Source organism: Neovison vison, chromosome 12, assembly GCF_020171115.1.
Source record: "Neovison vison isolate M4711 chromosome 12, ASM_NN_V1, whole genome shotgun sequence".
NCBI classification, from domain to species: domain Eukaryota; kingdom Metazoa; phylum Chordata; class Mammalia; order Carnivora; family Mustelidae; genus Neogale; species Neogale vison.
In genome coordinates this window covers 22,457,235-22,474,974 of record NC_058102.1, presented here as the reverse complement: position 1 = coordinate 22,474,974, position 17,740 = coordinate 22,457,235, and the positions used below count along the sequence as shown (strand labels likewise).

General features: G+C 37.9%; 1 protein-coding gene and 1 pseudogene across 3 annotated transcripts in view; one reads left to right on the top strand and one right to left on the bottom strand.

The window, feature by feature from the left end:
• The window catches only part of APAF1 (apoptotic peptidase activating factor 1), an 89,951-nt gene that overhangs the window by 46,949 nt on the left and 25,262 nt on the right, over positions 1-17,740 (top strand). For all 3 annotated transcript variants that reach the window (XM_044229039.1, XM_044229037.1, XM_044229036.1), the window contains exons 17-20: positions 1,150-1,275; positions 11,241-11,402; positions 15,107-15,235; positions 17,582-17,707. In XM_044229039.1, coding sequence (XP_044084974.1) covers positions 1,150-1,275; positions 11,241-11,402; positions 15,107-15,235; positions 17,582-17,707 — 543 coding nt within the window. The remainder of the gene's footprint in view (positions 1-1,149; positions 1,276-11,240; positions 11,403-15,106; positions 15,236-17,581; positions 17,708-17,740) is intronic.
• LOC122892261 lies at positions 12,585-14,462 on the bottom strand (annotated as a pseudogene).

The window sequence follows — 17,740 nt, the reverse complement described above, 5'->3', positions numbered from 1 at the left end:
ATTTTGGGGTTGGATAATTTCTTCTTCCATGTTTAATATAGTTAGTATAAATCCCCTGAGAGGACTATAGACCTTTTTATTTATATTTTACTCACTTTTCAAACACACGCAAAAGGAGAGAGTACAATAATAAACCCTTGTGGTATCCATTGTCTAGCTCTTACTATTATTAATTTTTTGCCAATCTTATTTTATTCTTCCCCTCCTTTTTTTTGGCTGTAACAGGTTATAACAGATCGCAGTTATCATGACATTGCACCCAAAATACTTCAGTGTGGATATCTGAGGTCTTAAACCTAGTACCATGCCATTATCACACCTAACATAATAATAATAGTTTTGTGATCTCTCTGTTCCATGTTCACTTTCCCCCATTGTCCTTTTTTTTTTTTTTTTTTAAGATTTTATTTATTTATTTGGCAGAGAGAGATCACAAGTAGGCAGAGAGGCAGGCAGAGAGAGAGAGGGAAGCAGGCTCCCCGCCGAGCAAAGAGCCCGATGTGGGGCTTGATCCCAGGATCCTGAGATCATGACCTGGAGTGAAGGCAGAGACTTACCCCACTGAGCCACTCAGGTGTCCCGCCCACCATTGTCCTTTTTTTAAAGTTTATTTAGTTTTAGTTAACTTGTTCTTCAAGCCTCTTCAATTTCCTATCGAATGTATTTATATCTATCTTTGTTATCTTTGTACTTTTCAAGTCATTTTTTAGAACATTAATGGATTTTAGCCTAGTAAGTAGACTCAAGATTTGCATTGGAAAATCTTAAAAAGACTGTTTGGGTAACCTAGAATCAAAAAAAAATTTGGGAACATTTTATTTTACATATTACTTATTAGAGAGCTGAATAAAATAATAATCCAACTACTTTGTTAAAATGAGCAGTAATTATTTAGTTACTTAGTTCTCAGACTAAAAGCCTAGGTAAGCTTTTGGTTCCTTAGTAGATTTAGGTGCTGTTCTGAGGGCTGACCCATTACTTGGTAATCACAAGTTGACTTTTGTGTTTGACATCTTTGCATTACTATGAATTGAACATTTTTCTGATTGAAAAAGCTTAAATGGAAGGGAAGGGTGAATATTATGAGATTTCTAGCTTTACCTTATTCAGTACTAGTTTTTTAGTTGTCTTTTTATCTGTATCAAATAGCTCTGGGATTTGAATCAAAAAGAATGCCGAAATACCATGTTTGGCCACACAAATTCAGTCAATCACTGCAGATTTTCACCAGATGATAAGCTTTTGGCTAGTTGTTCAGCTGATGGAACATTAAAGGTACGCTTTTGTTTTTTATTAAAATCGGTTGTAGTTTTGTGGTTTTATGATTTGGTTATAGAAATAGGTTTCTCTTTTTCTCATTTCTACAGGAAGAGCTTTTTTCCCCCCAACTTCTAGGAGCACATTTAATATAACCGTAATTGCTTGTTATAATGATTGTTTACAAATGGTTTACTGCCTTATGCTTTAAAGTAAATATATTTTGAATTCTTAATTTTTAAGCATGTCTTTATAACTTCATAAAATTTTGAGATCTGTGGGGTCAAATTTGTTAAAGGCCCTACTTTTATTTATTCTTTATTCTGCCATTTATTTTATATTCTCCTGTTCTTAAGAAGTCCTGTGCAGGAAAAAGACAGAACTAGGGAAAAATTATATTCAGCCTCTTGAAATTTTTAGCCTAAGTTAACTAAATTCTTTAAATTCTCTAAGATTCTAATACCACTTTTTAAATTATTCCTGTCTCTACCATCATTCTAATCTCCTCTACATTGATTTTCCTTTCTTTCTTTGTTTTTAATTCTGATCTATCTTTGACCTGTCTTTCAGTCTACCTTTTCCCCTCCCATTCTGTAGTATTACTGTGGTTCATGCTGTCATCTCCTTATGTTTGATAGCAGCTTTCTAAGATGTGTTCTCTGTCTCTCTTAATCTTGGTACAGAACTGCCAGAATAACTTTCTACCTCTGTTTTCATCTTGCCACTTTCAGCCGGGACACAAAAGTGCTACATTATAAATTGTGATAAACCCAGGCTCATCAGGCACTTTACCTTCCATCATTCTGCTACCTCTGTTCCTGTCGGGTTTGTTTCTTCTAGTCCCCTTAACACTAATTGTTCTGGGCGAGATAATTATGTAGCTTATGTGAGCTACTGTTCCTATATATATTTCATTAGTCTTTATTAGGATTTTGGCCTCCAGTTCGCTTGCCTATATTTTTTAATGCCCCTCAAACCTTTATGCAAAGCCTTCTTCAGAAAGTGTTCTCTTATCACGTCTGTCTGTCTGGTTCTGAGTACATCCATCCTTCTATCTATGTGTGTGTGTGTGTGTGTGTGTGTGTGTGTGTATCTTCTTGTTTCCACTTGTAAATGTGTTGTGCTGTTCAGTTCTTTCATTTTCATGTATCTTCTTTTCTTTGATGAGACTGAATATAGATTTATGATCTGCAGAGACATCATAGCTTCTTGTATTCTCAAGTTCATACTACAGAATTATACTCAAAACATGCACTCAATAAAATTTCTTGACATATATTTTTTCCAGGGAAATACTTGAACTCTCCCGGGCACTATTTTGTTTGTTAGATTCACTAGAGAAGAGATTTGTTAATGTTATCAGTAACTCCTCAGTTACAGGAAGGTGAAATCTGTTGGTGCAGATCCTCTGGTTGAATCTTTGATTTCTTTTTGCTCACTGAAGATAACTCGGTTTTGTATAAATTACTTCAGGGCATCGAGGAACCCATTCTGGGTAGAATTCTACCTTAAGGAATTTTCTAGCTGTTTGTAGATGTTGGAAGCATTCTTAGGTAGAATATTCAGGTAAATAGATTCTGACTTCTATGACATGTTATCCGCAAATACTAAATACCTGTCCCTTCCTTAGACAATCTATATCTGAAGAGGCTTTTCAGAATACCCTTGGATGGGTTAAGACAACTCTTTTCTGAGAGAATCTTTCAGTTATATAAGCCTATTATTTCCTGTTTTCTGTTAAGTGAATGACTTCAGAAGAAGACATTTTATATCTCAAATCAGGTTTTTCCATCTTATCACTGTTGCTAATTCCAGGTTCTGGGAAGATGCCATTTTCCTTAGCATTATGCCATTATTGTTAAGTTGCTTAACATTAAAGACATTTGTGAAACCAGACTATCCGTTTCATAAATTTAAGGTGTGTAGCTGAACTGGCCTTCTTTGCTGCCAAGTTATGCTCTGTTCATTCCTAATTGATTGTTGCTGTATTCATCATAGTTCCAATTCCAGACTTTTGCTGTTGTTCTTAAGCCCCCAGCCTTGTCACTGCATCCCTTTCACTCTCTGGAGATTACCTTACTTCATACCTACCTATTCAGAAGATTGACACCACCCATTAAGAGTTCTCTTTCAGGGGGCCTGGGTGGCTCAGTTGGTTAGGCCTTTGTGTTGGGTCAGGTCATGATCCTGGTGTTCTGGGATCAAGTCCTGTGTCAGACTCCCCTCTGCTTCTCCCTCTGCCCCTTCTCCCACTCATTCTCACAATCCCTCTCTGTCTCTCAAATAAATAAAATATTAAAAAAAAAGAATTCTCCTCCTTAAATCTCCTCAAAAATGGTCATAAAAATCCCAGCTCCCTTTCTTTTTTCTCATATCAGTTCCCAGAAAGTTCTCTGCTTAGGCCTGCTGATCCTTTTTTTCTTCTTCCCTGCATGCTTTGCTTCACTAATTATTTTTTCTTTATGTTTCTTTAGCTTTTCTTCTCTTTGGGTTCCTTTCCCTCAGCCAACACATGTTCTTGGACCTTTCCAAAACCAAAAAGTGAAAAACCTTTGATTCTCCATGGATTATGTTTTCCTCTGAAATTGTCATTCTATTTTCCCCTTTATTGTTAGACTTCATAAGCTACCTGTACTAGCCTTCATTTCCTGACTATTCACTCCATATTTCAAACTTGTTAAGCCTAGTATCTTTCTTGTATTCCCTCGAAGCATGTAAAATCTAGTTTTATTTTCAGTCTCCATTGTTTTTGTTGTAAAGGTTGATGCTCTCTGGAATAGTGTGAAATCTTAAATTTTTCTTTAGCCAAGACTTACTCTTTTTGTTGTAATACCAGTATTCAGCACTTCTTCCCCCATCACCCACCTATATTTCCTTTCTGAAACTCTAACCTGACATTAGTGTTTTCTACTTTTTCCTTTTTTCTCTCTAACCCCTTCTTAATCTTTTTATATATAAAATAATAGCTGTTAATATATATAATATAAAAATAGCTGTTCCTCAAGTACCTCTTTTTTTTTTTAAGGAATTTATAGGTTTATTTGACAGAGATCACAAGTAGACAGAGAGGCAGGCAGAGAGAGAGAGAGGGAAGCAGGCTCCCTGCTGAGCAGAGAGCCCGATGCGGGACTCAATCCCAGGACCCTGAGATCACGACCTGAGCCAAAGGCAGCGGCTTAACCCACTGAGCCACCCAGGCGCCCCCCTCAAGTACCTCTTAAGTACCTCACTTAAATACCAGCTTCGTTACCTTTCTCCCATCTTAGTTCATTAGTCCCATGGCTTGAACTCTCATCTCTTCTGTGAAGTTCATCTCTTCTGTGAGTGACTTTCAGCTGTGTTACTTCCAGCCCTCATTTCTCTTGTGTGCTTGGGTCCTGCATCTCTAACCTCCTACTAGTTGTTGTCGCTTAGATAATATACTGTGCCTCAGACTTACAGTGCTCCATACTGAGCTGTATTTTCTTCCCAAGCTTGACCCCCCTTTATGGTTCCTGTATGTTTTATGATTTTGATTAGATCAGTGTCCAGGATTTACATCATTGTAACTGGTCATGGTTGAGTCATGTAGTACAAGTTTTTTTCCTTTCTCATACTAGCTGCTTGTTTTCCTTGGGATTAAATGTGTTGTATATTAACACTGTAATTTTGTTTTTTAACACATTATACTTATTTTTTTTTAAAGTGCTCATCACTAACTCATCTTTAAACTATCCCTTGTCTAAATTGCTTCTTAAGTTACTCACACTTATCAGATTTTTAATATATTTTCTTTTCTTGGAAATAACTTTCTTGGGGTGTTCTGTTCTATTTTTTTTTTTTTTCCTGTTGTTCTATTCTGATTGATGAAACTACTTCCATTGTCCAGTTAGAGAGCTTCCTTTATTATCCTGGTGATTCTTTTGCTTTTCTTTTTTTTTTTTAAATTAATTAATTTATTTTCAGCATAACAGTATTCATTATTTTTTCACCACACCCAGTGCTCCATGCAATCCGTGCCCTTTATAATACCCACCACCTGGTACCCCAACCTCCCACCCCCATCACCACTTCAAACCCCTCAGATTGTTTTTCAGAGTCCATAGTCTCTCATGATTCACCTCCCCTTCCAATTTACCCCTACTCCCTTCTCCTCTCTAACTCCCCATGTCCTCCATGCTATTTGTTATGCTCCACAAATAAGTGAAACCATGTGATAATTGACTCTCTCTGCTTGACTTATTTCACTCAGCATAATCTCTTCAAGTCCCGTCCATGTTGCTACAAAAGTTGGGTATTCATCCTTTCTGATGGAGGCATAATACTCCATAGTGTATATGGACCACATTTTCCTTATCCATTCATCCGATGCAGGGCATCTTGGTTCTTTCCATAGTTTGGCGACCGTGGCCATTGCTGCTATAAACATTGGGGTACAGATGGCCCTTCTTTTGACATCTTTGGGGTATCTTTGGGGTAAATACCCAGGAGTGCAATTGCAGGGTCATAGGGAAGTTCTATTTTTAATTTCTTGAGGAATCTCCACACTGTTCTCCAAAGAGGCTGCACCATCTTGCATTCCCACCAATAGTGTAAGAGGGTTCCCTTTTCTCCACATCCCCTCCAACACATGTTGTTTCCTGTCTTGTTAATTTTGGCCATTCTAACTGGTGTAAGATCTCAATGTGGTTTTAATTTGAATCTCCCTGAGGGCTAGTGATGATGAACATTTTTTCAAGTGTCTGATTCTTTTGCTTTTCTCTTGACTTAAAACTCTGTTTCTTAGATTTTTTGTCATCTTTCTTGTTTTTTTCTCCCATTGGTGGAGAATCTTCTCTAGCTTCCTAAGAAAGAATCTTTGGGAGGTAGATTTTTGAGACCTTATCTGTCTAACTTGATATTTAATTGGTATTTTTGATTGCCTATAGATTTCTGGGTTGTAAATAATTTTTCCTAGGAATTTTGGGGACATTGTGCCCTTGTCGTCTGTCTTCTAAAGTTCCTCTTGAAAAGTTTGAAGCCATTCTGATTCTTATGTAATCTGTTTTCTGTCGGAAACTTTTAAGATCTTCTTATCCCCAGTATTTTTTCTTTTTAAAAATTTTGTGATAATATGCCTTGGTGTGGTGTGGGTTTGTGTTCATTTATTGTGGTTTGCACTTGCTGTCTGCTTGCTTGCTTGCTTGCCTGCCTACCTTCTTTCCTTCTTTCTCTTTTTGTTTCTTAAAGATTTTATTTATTTATTTGAGGCAGAGTGAGTGAGAGGGAAAGAGAATCTGAAGGCGACTCTGCACTGAGCACAGAACCCAACTTGGGGATTGATCCCACAACTGCAAGGTCATGACCTGAGCCCAGACCAAGAGTGAAACATTGAACTGACTGAGCCACTCAGGTGCCCCTTTGTGGCTTCATTCAATTTGAAAATTCAAATACTTCAGTTCTGTAGGCTTCCTTTAATTTTTTGATTTATTCTTCTCTACTTTTTCTTTCTTCCTCTGCCTTTGTTTTTTCTCTCCTTCTCTTTTTGCCCTCCTTTCTGGAAGATTTCTTTAGCCTTATTTTCTAGCTTTACTTTCTTATCCTTCTGTTGGATTTTTAATTTCTGTTTTCATGTTTTTAAGTACACATTCTTATGATCAGTTTTTCTCATTTTTTTTTTACTTTTGTTTCATGGATGTTTCATTTTTTCCTACTTTTCTTTCATGTTTTTTGGATGCAGTATCTTTTATCTTTTTGTGAGTGTTAATAGTTTGTTTTAGGGGTGCCTGGGTGGCTCAGTCATTAAGCGTATGACTTTGGCTCAGGTCGTGATCCCGGGGTCCTGGGATTGATCCCTGCAATGGGCTCCCTGCTCGGAGGGAGGCCTGCTTTTCCTGCTCCCATTCCCCTTTCTTGTGTTCCCTCTTTTGCTGTCACTCTCTCTCAAATAAATAAAAAAATCTTTTAAAAAAATAGTTTGTTTTAAAAAATTTGTATTCATGTATAGTTGCTGTTTCCTCCGTTGGTTTTGGTTTCTGTCTGCATTTTAGAGATCCAGCTTAGCTATCTGATCTTGGATATACCTACAGATGGTTTCTGACTTATAATAGTTTGACTTAGGCTTTTTCAGCTTTGTGCTGTTGCAAAAGTGATGCACATTCAGTAGAAACTGTATTCAAATTCTGAATTTTAATCTTTCCCCTGGATATTGAAATACAGCGTGACTCTCACTTGTGATGCTGGGCCGTGGCAGCGAGCTATAGCTCCCAGTCAGCCATGCAAACAAGAGGGTGAACAACCAATACACATGCAGCCTGTCCTGTATTTATAGTACCATTTTGGTTTTTTGCTTTTTGTACAGTATTTAACAAATTACATGAGATATTCAACACTATTATAAAATAGGCTTTGTTAGATCTTGCCAAGCTGTGGGCTAATGTAAGTGTTCTGTGCACATTTAAGGTAGGCAAGGCTGAGCTATGATGTTCAATAGGTTATGTTATTAAATGCATTTGTAACTTATGATGGGTTTATTGGGATGTAATCCAATGGTAAGTTGAGGAAGAGCTGTATATGTATTAGATATGTATCTTGCTCATATTTAAGAGTGCAGCACCAAAAACCTGATAGGGAATTGTGAACTTGCTAATTGTGAGTTTCTCTGTAGGGTTATCCCTGCCATTTTTGATGGTAAACTCTTAATGTCAGACTCCTTAGATCTTTTGTCTTGATCTTGTTGGATATTCAGAGAAAAATCTTCAGTTTCCTACCCTGTAGGGTACAAGTCTGGTTGGAAAGAAGATGTTTAGGTAGAGATTTCAACATTTGGGATATAGACTTTCTCTTAATTTCCCTATTTTTAGAATGGTGACCCTGCCCTCAACTGTGCCGGGTGTAGAAAAACCCTCTACTCTTCAGCTAGAATAGGGATATAGCAACCTGGATTGCATAGCTGGGAAGGGGATTTCAAGGGATTTATAGTGATTCTCCATCCTTAACAGAGGGTATCTGGTACACTTCCTTAGCGTTTTAGGAGTCTGATGGTACGAATTGGGCTGCTTCTTGGGTTTCCCCATGGTGGAATCAGGATGCAGTTTTTAGGAGTCCCCTTATTGCTTGTTTTAAACTGCTTTTTTTTAGACTTTACAGTTTTGTTGTTGTTATCTTTTCCTCCTTTCTTCTTTGCCTTGTGAATTACTCCTAAAGAACTAATACTAAAGAGAAAAATTCTCTTTACTATTGCTTTTACATGGATTTTGGGAGGGTGTGAAGATGAATTTGTGTGTTCTATCTGTATCTTGGACCTGAATACTGTTTCCTTCAGTAACACAATTGTTTCTACTCACCTGTTCTTGAAACATGAGAATAATCTGTCTTTTCACTTAAAATGTATTTTTTGATTATTATTGAATACTTATTATGTGTCAGACACAAGCATATTTGGGTTTTAAATACTAAAACAAAACAAAACACCAAATAATGAATTCCTGGCCTGAAGTTGTTCAGAATCCAGTTGGAGAGAGAGGTAAGGGAATAGATAAGCTGTGGAAATGGTGAAAGGGTGCTCTGAGAACAGGTGAGGGCCATGTCTAGGATGTGTCCAGGCACCGGACACTGCACTCAGACTGCAGCCTGTTCTCTCTTTTCATTGTCTTTGCTTTCCCCTTTTGTACTTTAGCTTATGCTGACCGTTTAACCTAGAATCTAGGCCATAGAGTGTTCCTTTTGGCTTTCTAGTGTTGAAATTCTGTCTATCCTAAGTTGGTCTGCAGTCTACTGACCTTCAGGGTGTCCACTTCTGCAAAAACTGTTCTCTCAAGCCCACAGCTTGGACTTAACATTCCCACTGTGCTATATCTTTTCCTCTCAAATGATACATTTGATGTACCTTATTAGAGTCACTTTTGGACTTGTCTTACGTCCTTTATTGACTTTTAAACTCTTTGAGAGAGCTGTCTGTACCTAATTTTTATAATCTCAAAGCGACTAGCATAGTCGTTATTGTGTTCAAGATGATAGAACTTTGCTGTGTTCTTTCAGATCAAATTAAGACTTCTCCAAACTCAAAACAAAACAAAACAAAAATATTAAAATTCTTCAGAGACAGGACTTTGACTTCATGTGTGAGTATCAAAAAGTGGTTGTAGAGCACAGAGAACTAGCAGCAGGGGAGAGACATTACTGCACTCTTGGTGAGAACTGCTGTGTTTATGGCAGCTTTCCCACTGTGCTATTAAGCCAGCATTGTTAGCTGGTTCATGCTGTTACAGTGACAGGTAGTAAGCAGAGGTCCTGCAAAATGATATTGGATAACAGCATTTCAAGGTCAAAGTCTTCTAAAGCTTTTGCCTTCTGAGAGAATGAAGAACTGTAAAATTATTTCCTGCCCCAAATGGCTCTGTAATCTTCTAAGCATTTTGCAGGGTATCATGTTGATCAGCATGTGTTTTTCAGGCCTTGTTGACAAACCATTTCAAAATGTGAGTTTTATTTAAAAATTGCCATTTAGGGCGCCTGGGTGGCTCAGTGGGTTAAAGCCTCTGCCTTTAGCTCGGGTCATGATCTCGGGTCCTGGGATCGAGTCCCGCATCAGGCTCTCTGCTCAGCAGGGAGCCTGCTTCTCTCTCTCTCTCTGCCTGCCTCTCTGCCTACTTGTGATCTCTCTCTGTCAAATAAATAAATAAAATCTTTGAAAAAATAAAAATTGCCATTTAAACATACAAGGGCCAGGGTGCACGTGGTCCTTGATGATAATATAGTGACTTACTCAAAATCAAATGCTGGTATTTACTTGGTTCCTTGATATGTGGACTTTCATCACTCATTGGATAGGAGCTGAAGTCAGGTCCAGATGCACATTGTAGTTTAGGTGGATTTAATGAAATTGGGTTGTGTTAGTTTTTTTATTTCTTTCTTAAATCTAGGCAATGGTTTCTTTTTTATATTAAAAGGGAAACAGTTTGATTTATCATATATCCTAGTTGATGTGACTGAAGCTTCTGACATATGTAGGGTTTTGTTTTTTTTTTTCCTCTCTTTAAGTATCAAGAAGGGATATTTTAGTATCTGATGTCTCTTGCTCCATCCAATTTCATTGCAAGGGGAAAGATTTTGGTATTGGCTATATTCCTTAGTGTATATAATGCATCTTTAAACTTGAAAGAAATTTAGAAATGTGCTTGGTCAGGCAAATCTGGTTTTACCTTGGAGCTGTACTTTGGAAGCTGAGTTAAAGCCCAAGAAATGGGTTTTTTTTTTCCTCCCCCCTTTTTTTTTCCCCCCTCTACATCCTTGTTCTTGGCCAGCTGTTGATCTGGGCATGGCAGCCATTATCACTCTATGAAGCTGGGATGCTGCCCAAGGCCTAGGGGAGTGAAGATAGGCCTTCTTGAAGGCCTTTTCCTTTTGTGCTATTCAGGCAGCTCTGCTAGTGGGGGAGGTTTAGAGTCTTTTGTATCCCATTCTTCAGGATCCAGTTGTTTTAGAGCTCTGTCTGGCACCACCAAACACACAAGGTGTCTTGCTTCCTTCCAGCCTATTCTTTGTTTTCTATTTTCAGAGGCTTCCTTAGATCCCTGGATGTTCTGCTCTGTTCATAACTCGATTTAGGCTGGGCTCTGTGTGGCGTCCAGGCTGTGCGTGCAGTTGGTGGGCGCTTCACGCCTGGCTCAGCAGAGGGCAGCAGTGGCAAGTTGTGAGCCTCCTCTCCCCTTTCTTCTAGTCTCATCCTTCCTGTCAACACCTAATCTTTAGCCTCCTCCACACCATGCAAGGAGTTTTTAACATTTTATTTAATTTTACCTTCTGCATTTTGCGCTTCAGTCTGTGGTTCTAGTTTTGTTTGTTTGTTTCTTCTTAGGAAGGTGCTGAATGACGCTGGAGTACTTAATTTTTAAAGTCATGCATAAGTGAAAACAATTCAGTAGAAAAAGCGAATATTTGCATTTAATCCAGGTGAAATTCTAGAGGTGTGATTTGAGATTAAAACAAACTTAAACTTTTTAAAAAATTTTTGCAATCTGAAGCTTTGGGATGTGAAATCAGCAAACGAGAGGAAAAGCATTGATGTGAAGCAGTTCTTCCTAAATTCAGAGGAGCCTCAAGAGGATATGGAAGTGATAGTGAAATGTTGTTCATGGTCTGCTGATGGTGCTAGGATAATGGTGGCAGCAAAAAATAAAATCTTTGTAAGTATCAGTATTTTAATAAGCCAATTTAGCCTGATTTAAAGAAAATGAAAGTGTCAACTGATTTTTGCATTGTACACTGTTTATTGATATAATCAAAGTATAGCTGTATGATATGGGGTTGGCTCCCTAACTTCGTAATTCTCAGAACTGTGTTCCAGGAGGTGTTCAATAGGCTTTGTGAGGAAAGATCTCCATGGTCACAAAGGTTTGGGAAATGTTATGTGTTGCTTTCCCCCATTAGAGTTCTCAGTGTATACCGACATACTTAAGGCCTCCAGAAATTCTGTAATACAGAAATAATTTATGTTGGCTAGTCCATTGTTTCTCTAATTTATTGAAAATATGGAATAGTTTCTGCTTTTTTTTTTTGTTTACAATTTTGAATACATTGGTTTAGGTGATTTTCAAAGTGTTTTCTTACCCCTGAAATTCATTAGGATTTGCTGACTGTGATAGAAATATTTGTCAGTAACTGAAGAATATTGTAAGAGTTCTGTGATATAAATGAGGACAATATGTAAAAATAGTGAATGACAAGAAAATGCTCTCCTTTTTAAAAAAATCTAATAATAGCTTACATTTGTTATATTCAGAGTGCTCTCACATATTATTTCTTTTAATATAACTATCCAAGGGACACAGCAGATTTCAGTAGCCCTCTGCTGATAATGAGGCAGCTGAGGTTCAGAGCAGCCAAATAATTTGTCCCATGTTATACCATGGATTTGGAAAGGTAGGCATTCTGATTTATGACCCAGTGACATTCCATTGAAATAGTTAGTTTAAAAGACTTGAATAAGAGATATTACAGTTTTATTTTCACCTTTATTGAGGTACAGTTGACAAAATTGTAGGATATTTAAAGTATACAACATGATGAATTAATATTTGTATGCTTTGTGAAAGGCTTCCCCCCACATGGAATTAAATAACACATCTGTCACCTCACATGCTTACCTTTTTTTTTTTTTTTTGGTGAAAACATTTAATTTCTACTTTCTTAATTTCACTTATACAATACAGTTTTATCAACTATAGTCACGATGTTATACGTTAGATCCTCAGACCTCATTCATCTTCTCACTGAAAGTACATATCCTTTTATCAACCTCTTCTCAACCTTCTCCAGACCCCAAATAGTACAATTTTATTTATTTTTTTTTACGGTGAGTGTTTTATTTAATCATTTTTGTTTACCACTGAAACTCTGGGGAACTCAAAGTTAGCATCCTTGCCGGTGAGCTTCTTATGGACACCAGAGAAGTTCATCCTTATGCTGCACATTGTTCTGCTGTGCTTTACCCTTCAAATGAAGCTTTATGGGCCAGCTGCCATCCAGTTTCACACGGATTCTCTTGCCCACAATTTTGCTTGGGAAAACTGAGTCCACCGGGATTGTGTCATGCAATGACTGTCAAAGTGTGACTCCTGGAGTACTTTTACTTACCTTTTGTATGGCTTTTTCAAGTTGGCTTAGGTAGAATTCTCCTCTGAGCAGTAAAGACAATGAGCTTCCCACTCAGCTTTTTCTCCAGTTCATGAACTAGCCAGACTTGGATTTCCTGGAAAAATTTCAGTTAAGAAATGGGAACAAACGTGATAATAGTTCTCTGACCACCACCTACTTCAGTTTTCTTGGTTGCTATTATATTCAGCTCCCGTAGCTGGGCTTTGAGGTCTGAGTTCATCTCCAGCTCAAGGTGAGCCTGGGCGATGTCAGACTCAAATTCATCTGGCTTTTTGCCATTGGGCTTCACTGTCTTTGCACTTGAACTGAACTTTGCCTTCTTCTCTGTGAGAGCACAGACCTAGGAAGAGGCCTAAGTCTCTTGAGAGCTCCTCAAATCCCCCGAGATTGTATGTGTGTGTGTGTGTGTATAATTTTTTTTCAAGTAGGCTCCATGTCTAGCGTGGAGCGTGGTGCCCAGTGGGTGGCTTGAACTCACGACCCTGAGATCACGACCCAAACTGAGATCAAGTCATCTGCTTAACCTATTGGGCCACCCAGTAGTACAATTTTAAAGATTGCATTATGCCATGTAGTTATATAAAAATCACTGAGGAGCCATTTACATTGTTATTGATCTAGTTGTTGTGACCCTTCGATCTTGGGTGCTTTTGAGTTTCTACCTTTATAAAGCACAAAATTAAAAATATCTCCTTTTGTCTTAAGTTTGTTAAAATTTGTAGGATCAGAAAAGGAATCATTGCATTTGTAAGACATGAAGATTAAAAATTTTTTTTAAAGATTTTATTTATTTTGACAGAGATACAGCAGGAGAGGGAACACAAGCTAGGGGAGTAGGAAAGGGAGAAGCAGGTTTCCCACTGAGCAGGGAGCCTGACGCAGGGCTCGATCCCAGAGACCCTGGATCATGACCTGAGCCAAAGTCAGGCGCTTAACGACTGAGCCATCCAGGCGCCTCTAAAATTTTTTTGTTGTAAGCTATATATGTGTGTGTGTGTGTGTGTGTGTGAATATATATATATATATATATATATATATATACTTTAAAGATTTTATTTATTTATTTGACAGACAGAGATCACAAGTAGGCAGAGGGACAGGCAGGGAGAGAGAGGGAAGCAGGCTCCCTGCCGAGCATAGAGCCCGATATGGGGCTCGATCCCAGAATTCTGGGATCATGACCTGAGCCGAAGGCAGAGGCTTTAACCCACTGAGCCACCCAGGTGCCCCTGTAAAATATATCTTAAATTTGCCATTTTAACTTTTTTTTTTTAAAGATAACTTTTTTCCCCAAGATTTTATTTATTTATTTGTCAGAGAGAGAGCACAGGTAGGGGGAACAGCATGCAGACCAGGCAGAGGGAGAAGCAGGAGCTTGTGGAACTCTGTCTCAGGACCCTGGGATCATGACCTGAGCTGAAGGCACACGCTTGATGACTGAGCCTCCCAGGTGCCCCTCCACCACTAATTTTAAAGAATGACCTGTCCTGGGAAGTATAGTTTCCTGTCTTTTGTTCTTGGCTCCTGATGCTGTGCTGCTTACCATCTGTGCATGTTTGAAGGGCTGTGCATTCACAAAACATATTCATGGCTCCCACTGGAAGGCTTTGTTTTTTTTCCTCTGGACAATGCCCTGGTCTTAAATCACAATACTATATATTGGTATAAATGTTTTTATCATTTGGCAGAAGCTTCAGAAGAATATATTCAACACTTAAAAATCTTTCAAAAGTTGAAATGAAGCTTGCATTATTCAAAAATAGCTTTTTTGGTTCAAAAATGGGAAAATGATCATAATGGAGTAATTTGATAGCTCTGAAGAGAAATAGAAATAGTTGAGCTAATTTCATTGTAGCAAGCCTCTGCTCTGTATTATTTTGATCATCTTCATTTATGAATATCCATTTTCCTCTTTTGAATAAACAAGCATTCAGGAGAGCTGCTCTGTATGTTAATTTGGCTAGTCCATTCATTTATTCACAAAGGTTTTATTTTTCCCCAGACCAGCTTGAGAGATCATCCGTGATAATTTTTTCTTTATAGGAAACATGTTTCAAAATGAGCAGTATTTTAAAAGTATGTGTATATTGATTTATATCTTATTTATGACTGTCAATAGGTGTGCCAGTTTTTAGTAACTGTTTTTTCAGGACTTAAAAATTTAGATTCATTTTGAGTATAGCTTATTTTGAAAAGTGTTTTACTTTCATAGATGCCTATTTTATGTTGACAGCTTTTTGACATTCATACCAATGGCTTATTGGCAGAAATCCATACAGGCCATCACAGCACCATCCAGTATTGTGATTTCTCCCCACAAAATCATTTGGCAGTAGTGGCTTTGTCCCAGTGCTGTGTGGAGGTGAGTAGTGAAGTTGGGTTTCCAGAGGTACTCTGGAAATACTATTTATTATTTGGTAATATTACAGGGAGTGACAGTATCATTCACCAAGCATTTCTTGAATGGCTAGCATGTGCCAAGGTCTTTGGAAACAGTAGAATGAACGTGGGTTCATTCTAGGCAGAAACATGGCATCTTAAAACAATATGAAAGAAAGGATCTTCTATAAAAAAAGGATGAGAGATGAGTCCAGTTCAGATTCCTTAGATCATTGAGAAGAATAAGACAAAAGTTCAGTTTCGAATTGGTTAACCTAGAATGTTCATTGGTGAGCACTAATGAGTAAAATGACTTATAAATGGCCTGTTTGTATTTATAATTTTATACTTAAGTGATAGATTTTTGTATTCAGAGTCTATATCTAACTGGTCCTGGAGGAATTTCACCCAGTAAAAGGCTATGTTTTTTTCAAAAAGCAGTGAATTCTTGATTTTTTTCCCCCAAAAGATGGGGTTAGTTTTTCCCAGCTCTATTACTACTTATTCCTTACATGGGTCTTACCGTCAGGTAATTTCAAGTTCCTTGTGATGACAGTGCAAGAAGGTGGGTATGGGCCTTTATCCAGAAAATAGAGAAATCCACTTGGTTCACAGGCTCTTCTCAAAGGAAGCTTGACTACTGCAAGTACTTCCTTAGTGTTCCGTGCTTATTTCAGCAATTTTTAGTGAGTTTGACAACCTTGTTCCTCACTGCAAAGCTTTTGGGGGAGAGTTTCTGAGCTGTAGTTCATCAGCATGGAGATACAGAAAAGATGAGAGCGAGTGGGTGTGCTCTGTAATCTCTACTTCATTCCAAGTACAGAAGCAAGTACAGCGCAACTATCACGAACTTCCCTGCCAAGAATCTACCCATTGGAAGCACGGGCAGTGAGTGTGAATAAGCTCCAGCCCTCTTTGAAGTGGTGGGAAGCAATAGGGTGCTGTGGGCAGTGTTCTCTTCAGTGGAGTCCTTGTCTTGAAAGATTCAGATGTAGTAGATCTTGTACCTTACTTGTAGATCCTCAAGGTAGTTGTGGTTGGAAATTTCCTTTTTCTGGGTTTTTGTCAGGATTTTAAGGAAGAGTGGAGGAGCAACTCTTTTTTCAGCCTTTTCTGTCACTTCTAAAATCCCTACCCTCTACTATTAGAAAGCTCCAGGAAACATTGTCTTTTTTCTTAAAATAGGAACGTGCTTTTGGGGGCTCTGAGAAATGATGGGGAAGAACAAGAAGGAAGAAGGGAAGAATTTTCAAGGGAGATTTTTTAGTTAAGCAGCCACTTTCCTTTCTGGCCTTTAGCTCTGTATGTCCACAGGAGCTTGGACTCTACTGATAAGGCAAAGAAAATTTCATACAATTAATTTATAACCACAGAACTCACTGATTGAAAACCACTGGGCATGTGATGAAGTACTTATTTTGTTCATGCTTGTTCTGAAATCATAAAGTAGGTCTGTCATTCAGAGTTTAATGAGAGGAAGTCAGGCACATATGGTACTTCATTAGGCTGAAATATATTTGAGTAATTTACAGCAGAACTCAGGACAAAATGCAGCCAGGGTGGCAGACATTGACAATTCATAATAAGCATGAATAACAGAAATGTGCACATGTACAATTAGCATATTCATTTATTGTAAGGTTTTGCCATTAGTTGAAACGAGGATTAGATGACAGTGGAGAACAGTCTATTTTTTTGATTAAAAGAAATGTTTGCATTATTCCAAATCAGAGCTTTTTAAAAAAATTTATTTTTATTTTTATTTTTTAAGGTTTTATTTATTTTTCAGAGAGAGAGAGAGAGAGAGAGAGAGAGAGAGACAAGAGACAGCACAAGGAGGGGCAGTGGTAGGCAGAGGGAGAAGCAGGCTCTCTGCTGAGCAGGGAGCCTGATGCGGGACTCGATCCCAGGACCCTGGGATCATGACCTGAGACCAAGATAGATGCTTAACCGGCTGAGCCACCCAGATGCCCCTGTATAGACTCTTCCGTGGAAATATATATGTTCTTTGCTTATTTTCTGTAAATAATATATCCCAGTGACTAGTCATCATCTGGGTGTTTTTACAGTTATATAATATCCCATTATGTAGTTCATTCAGTCAGTTCCCTATTGATGGTCAGTTGGGTTGTTTGCAGTTTTTTTGCATGAAAAATAAGATGCAGTGAATAATCTTTTGTACAAGTCATTCTGTGTTTTTGCTAGTTTGTTTTTTGCCTGTATTCTTAGAAGTGAAATTACTGGTTTACTTTTTCTTTTTTTTCAGTATTCTTGAAATGTTCGAAATGCTTATGAATGTTACTTCCTATATGCTATGTTTATTCTGTAGTTGTGGAATATGGACACATGTTTAAAAGTGGCTGATTGCAGAGGACATTTAAGTTGGGTTCATTGTGTGATGTTTTCTCCAGACGGATCATCATTTTTGACATCTTCTGATGACCAGACAATCAGGGTGAGAAATACTGAGATTTTCATTTTTGACATT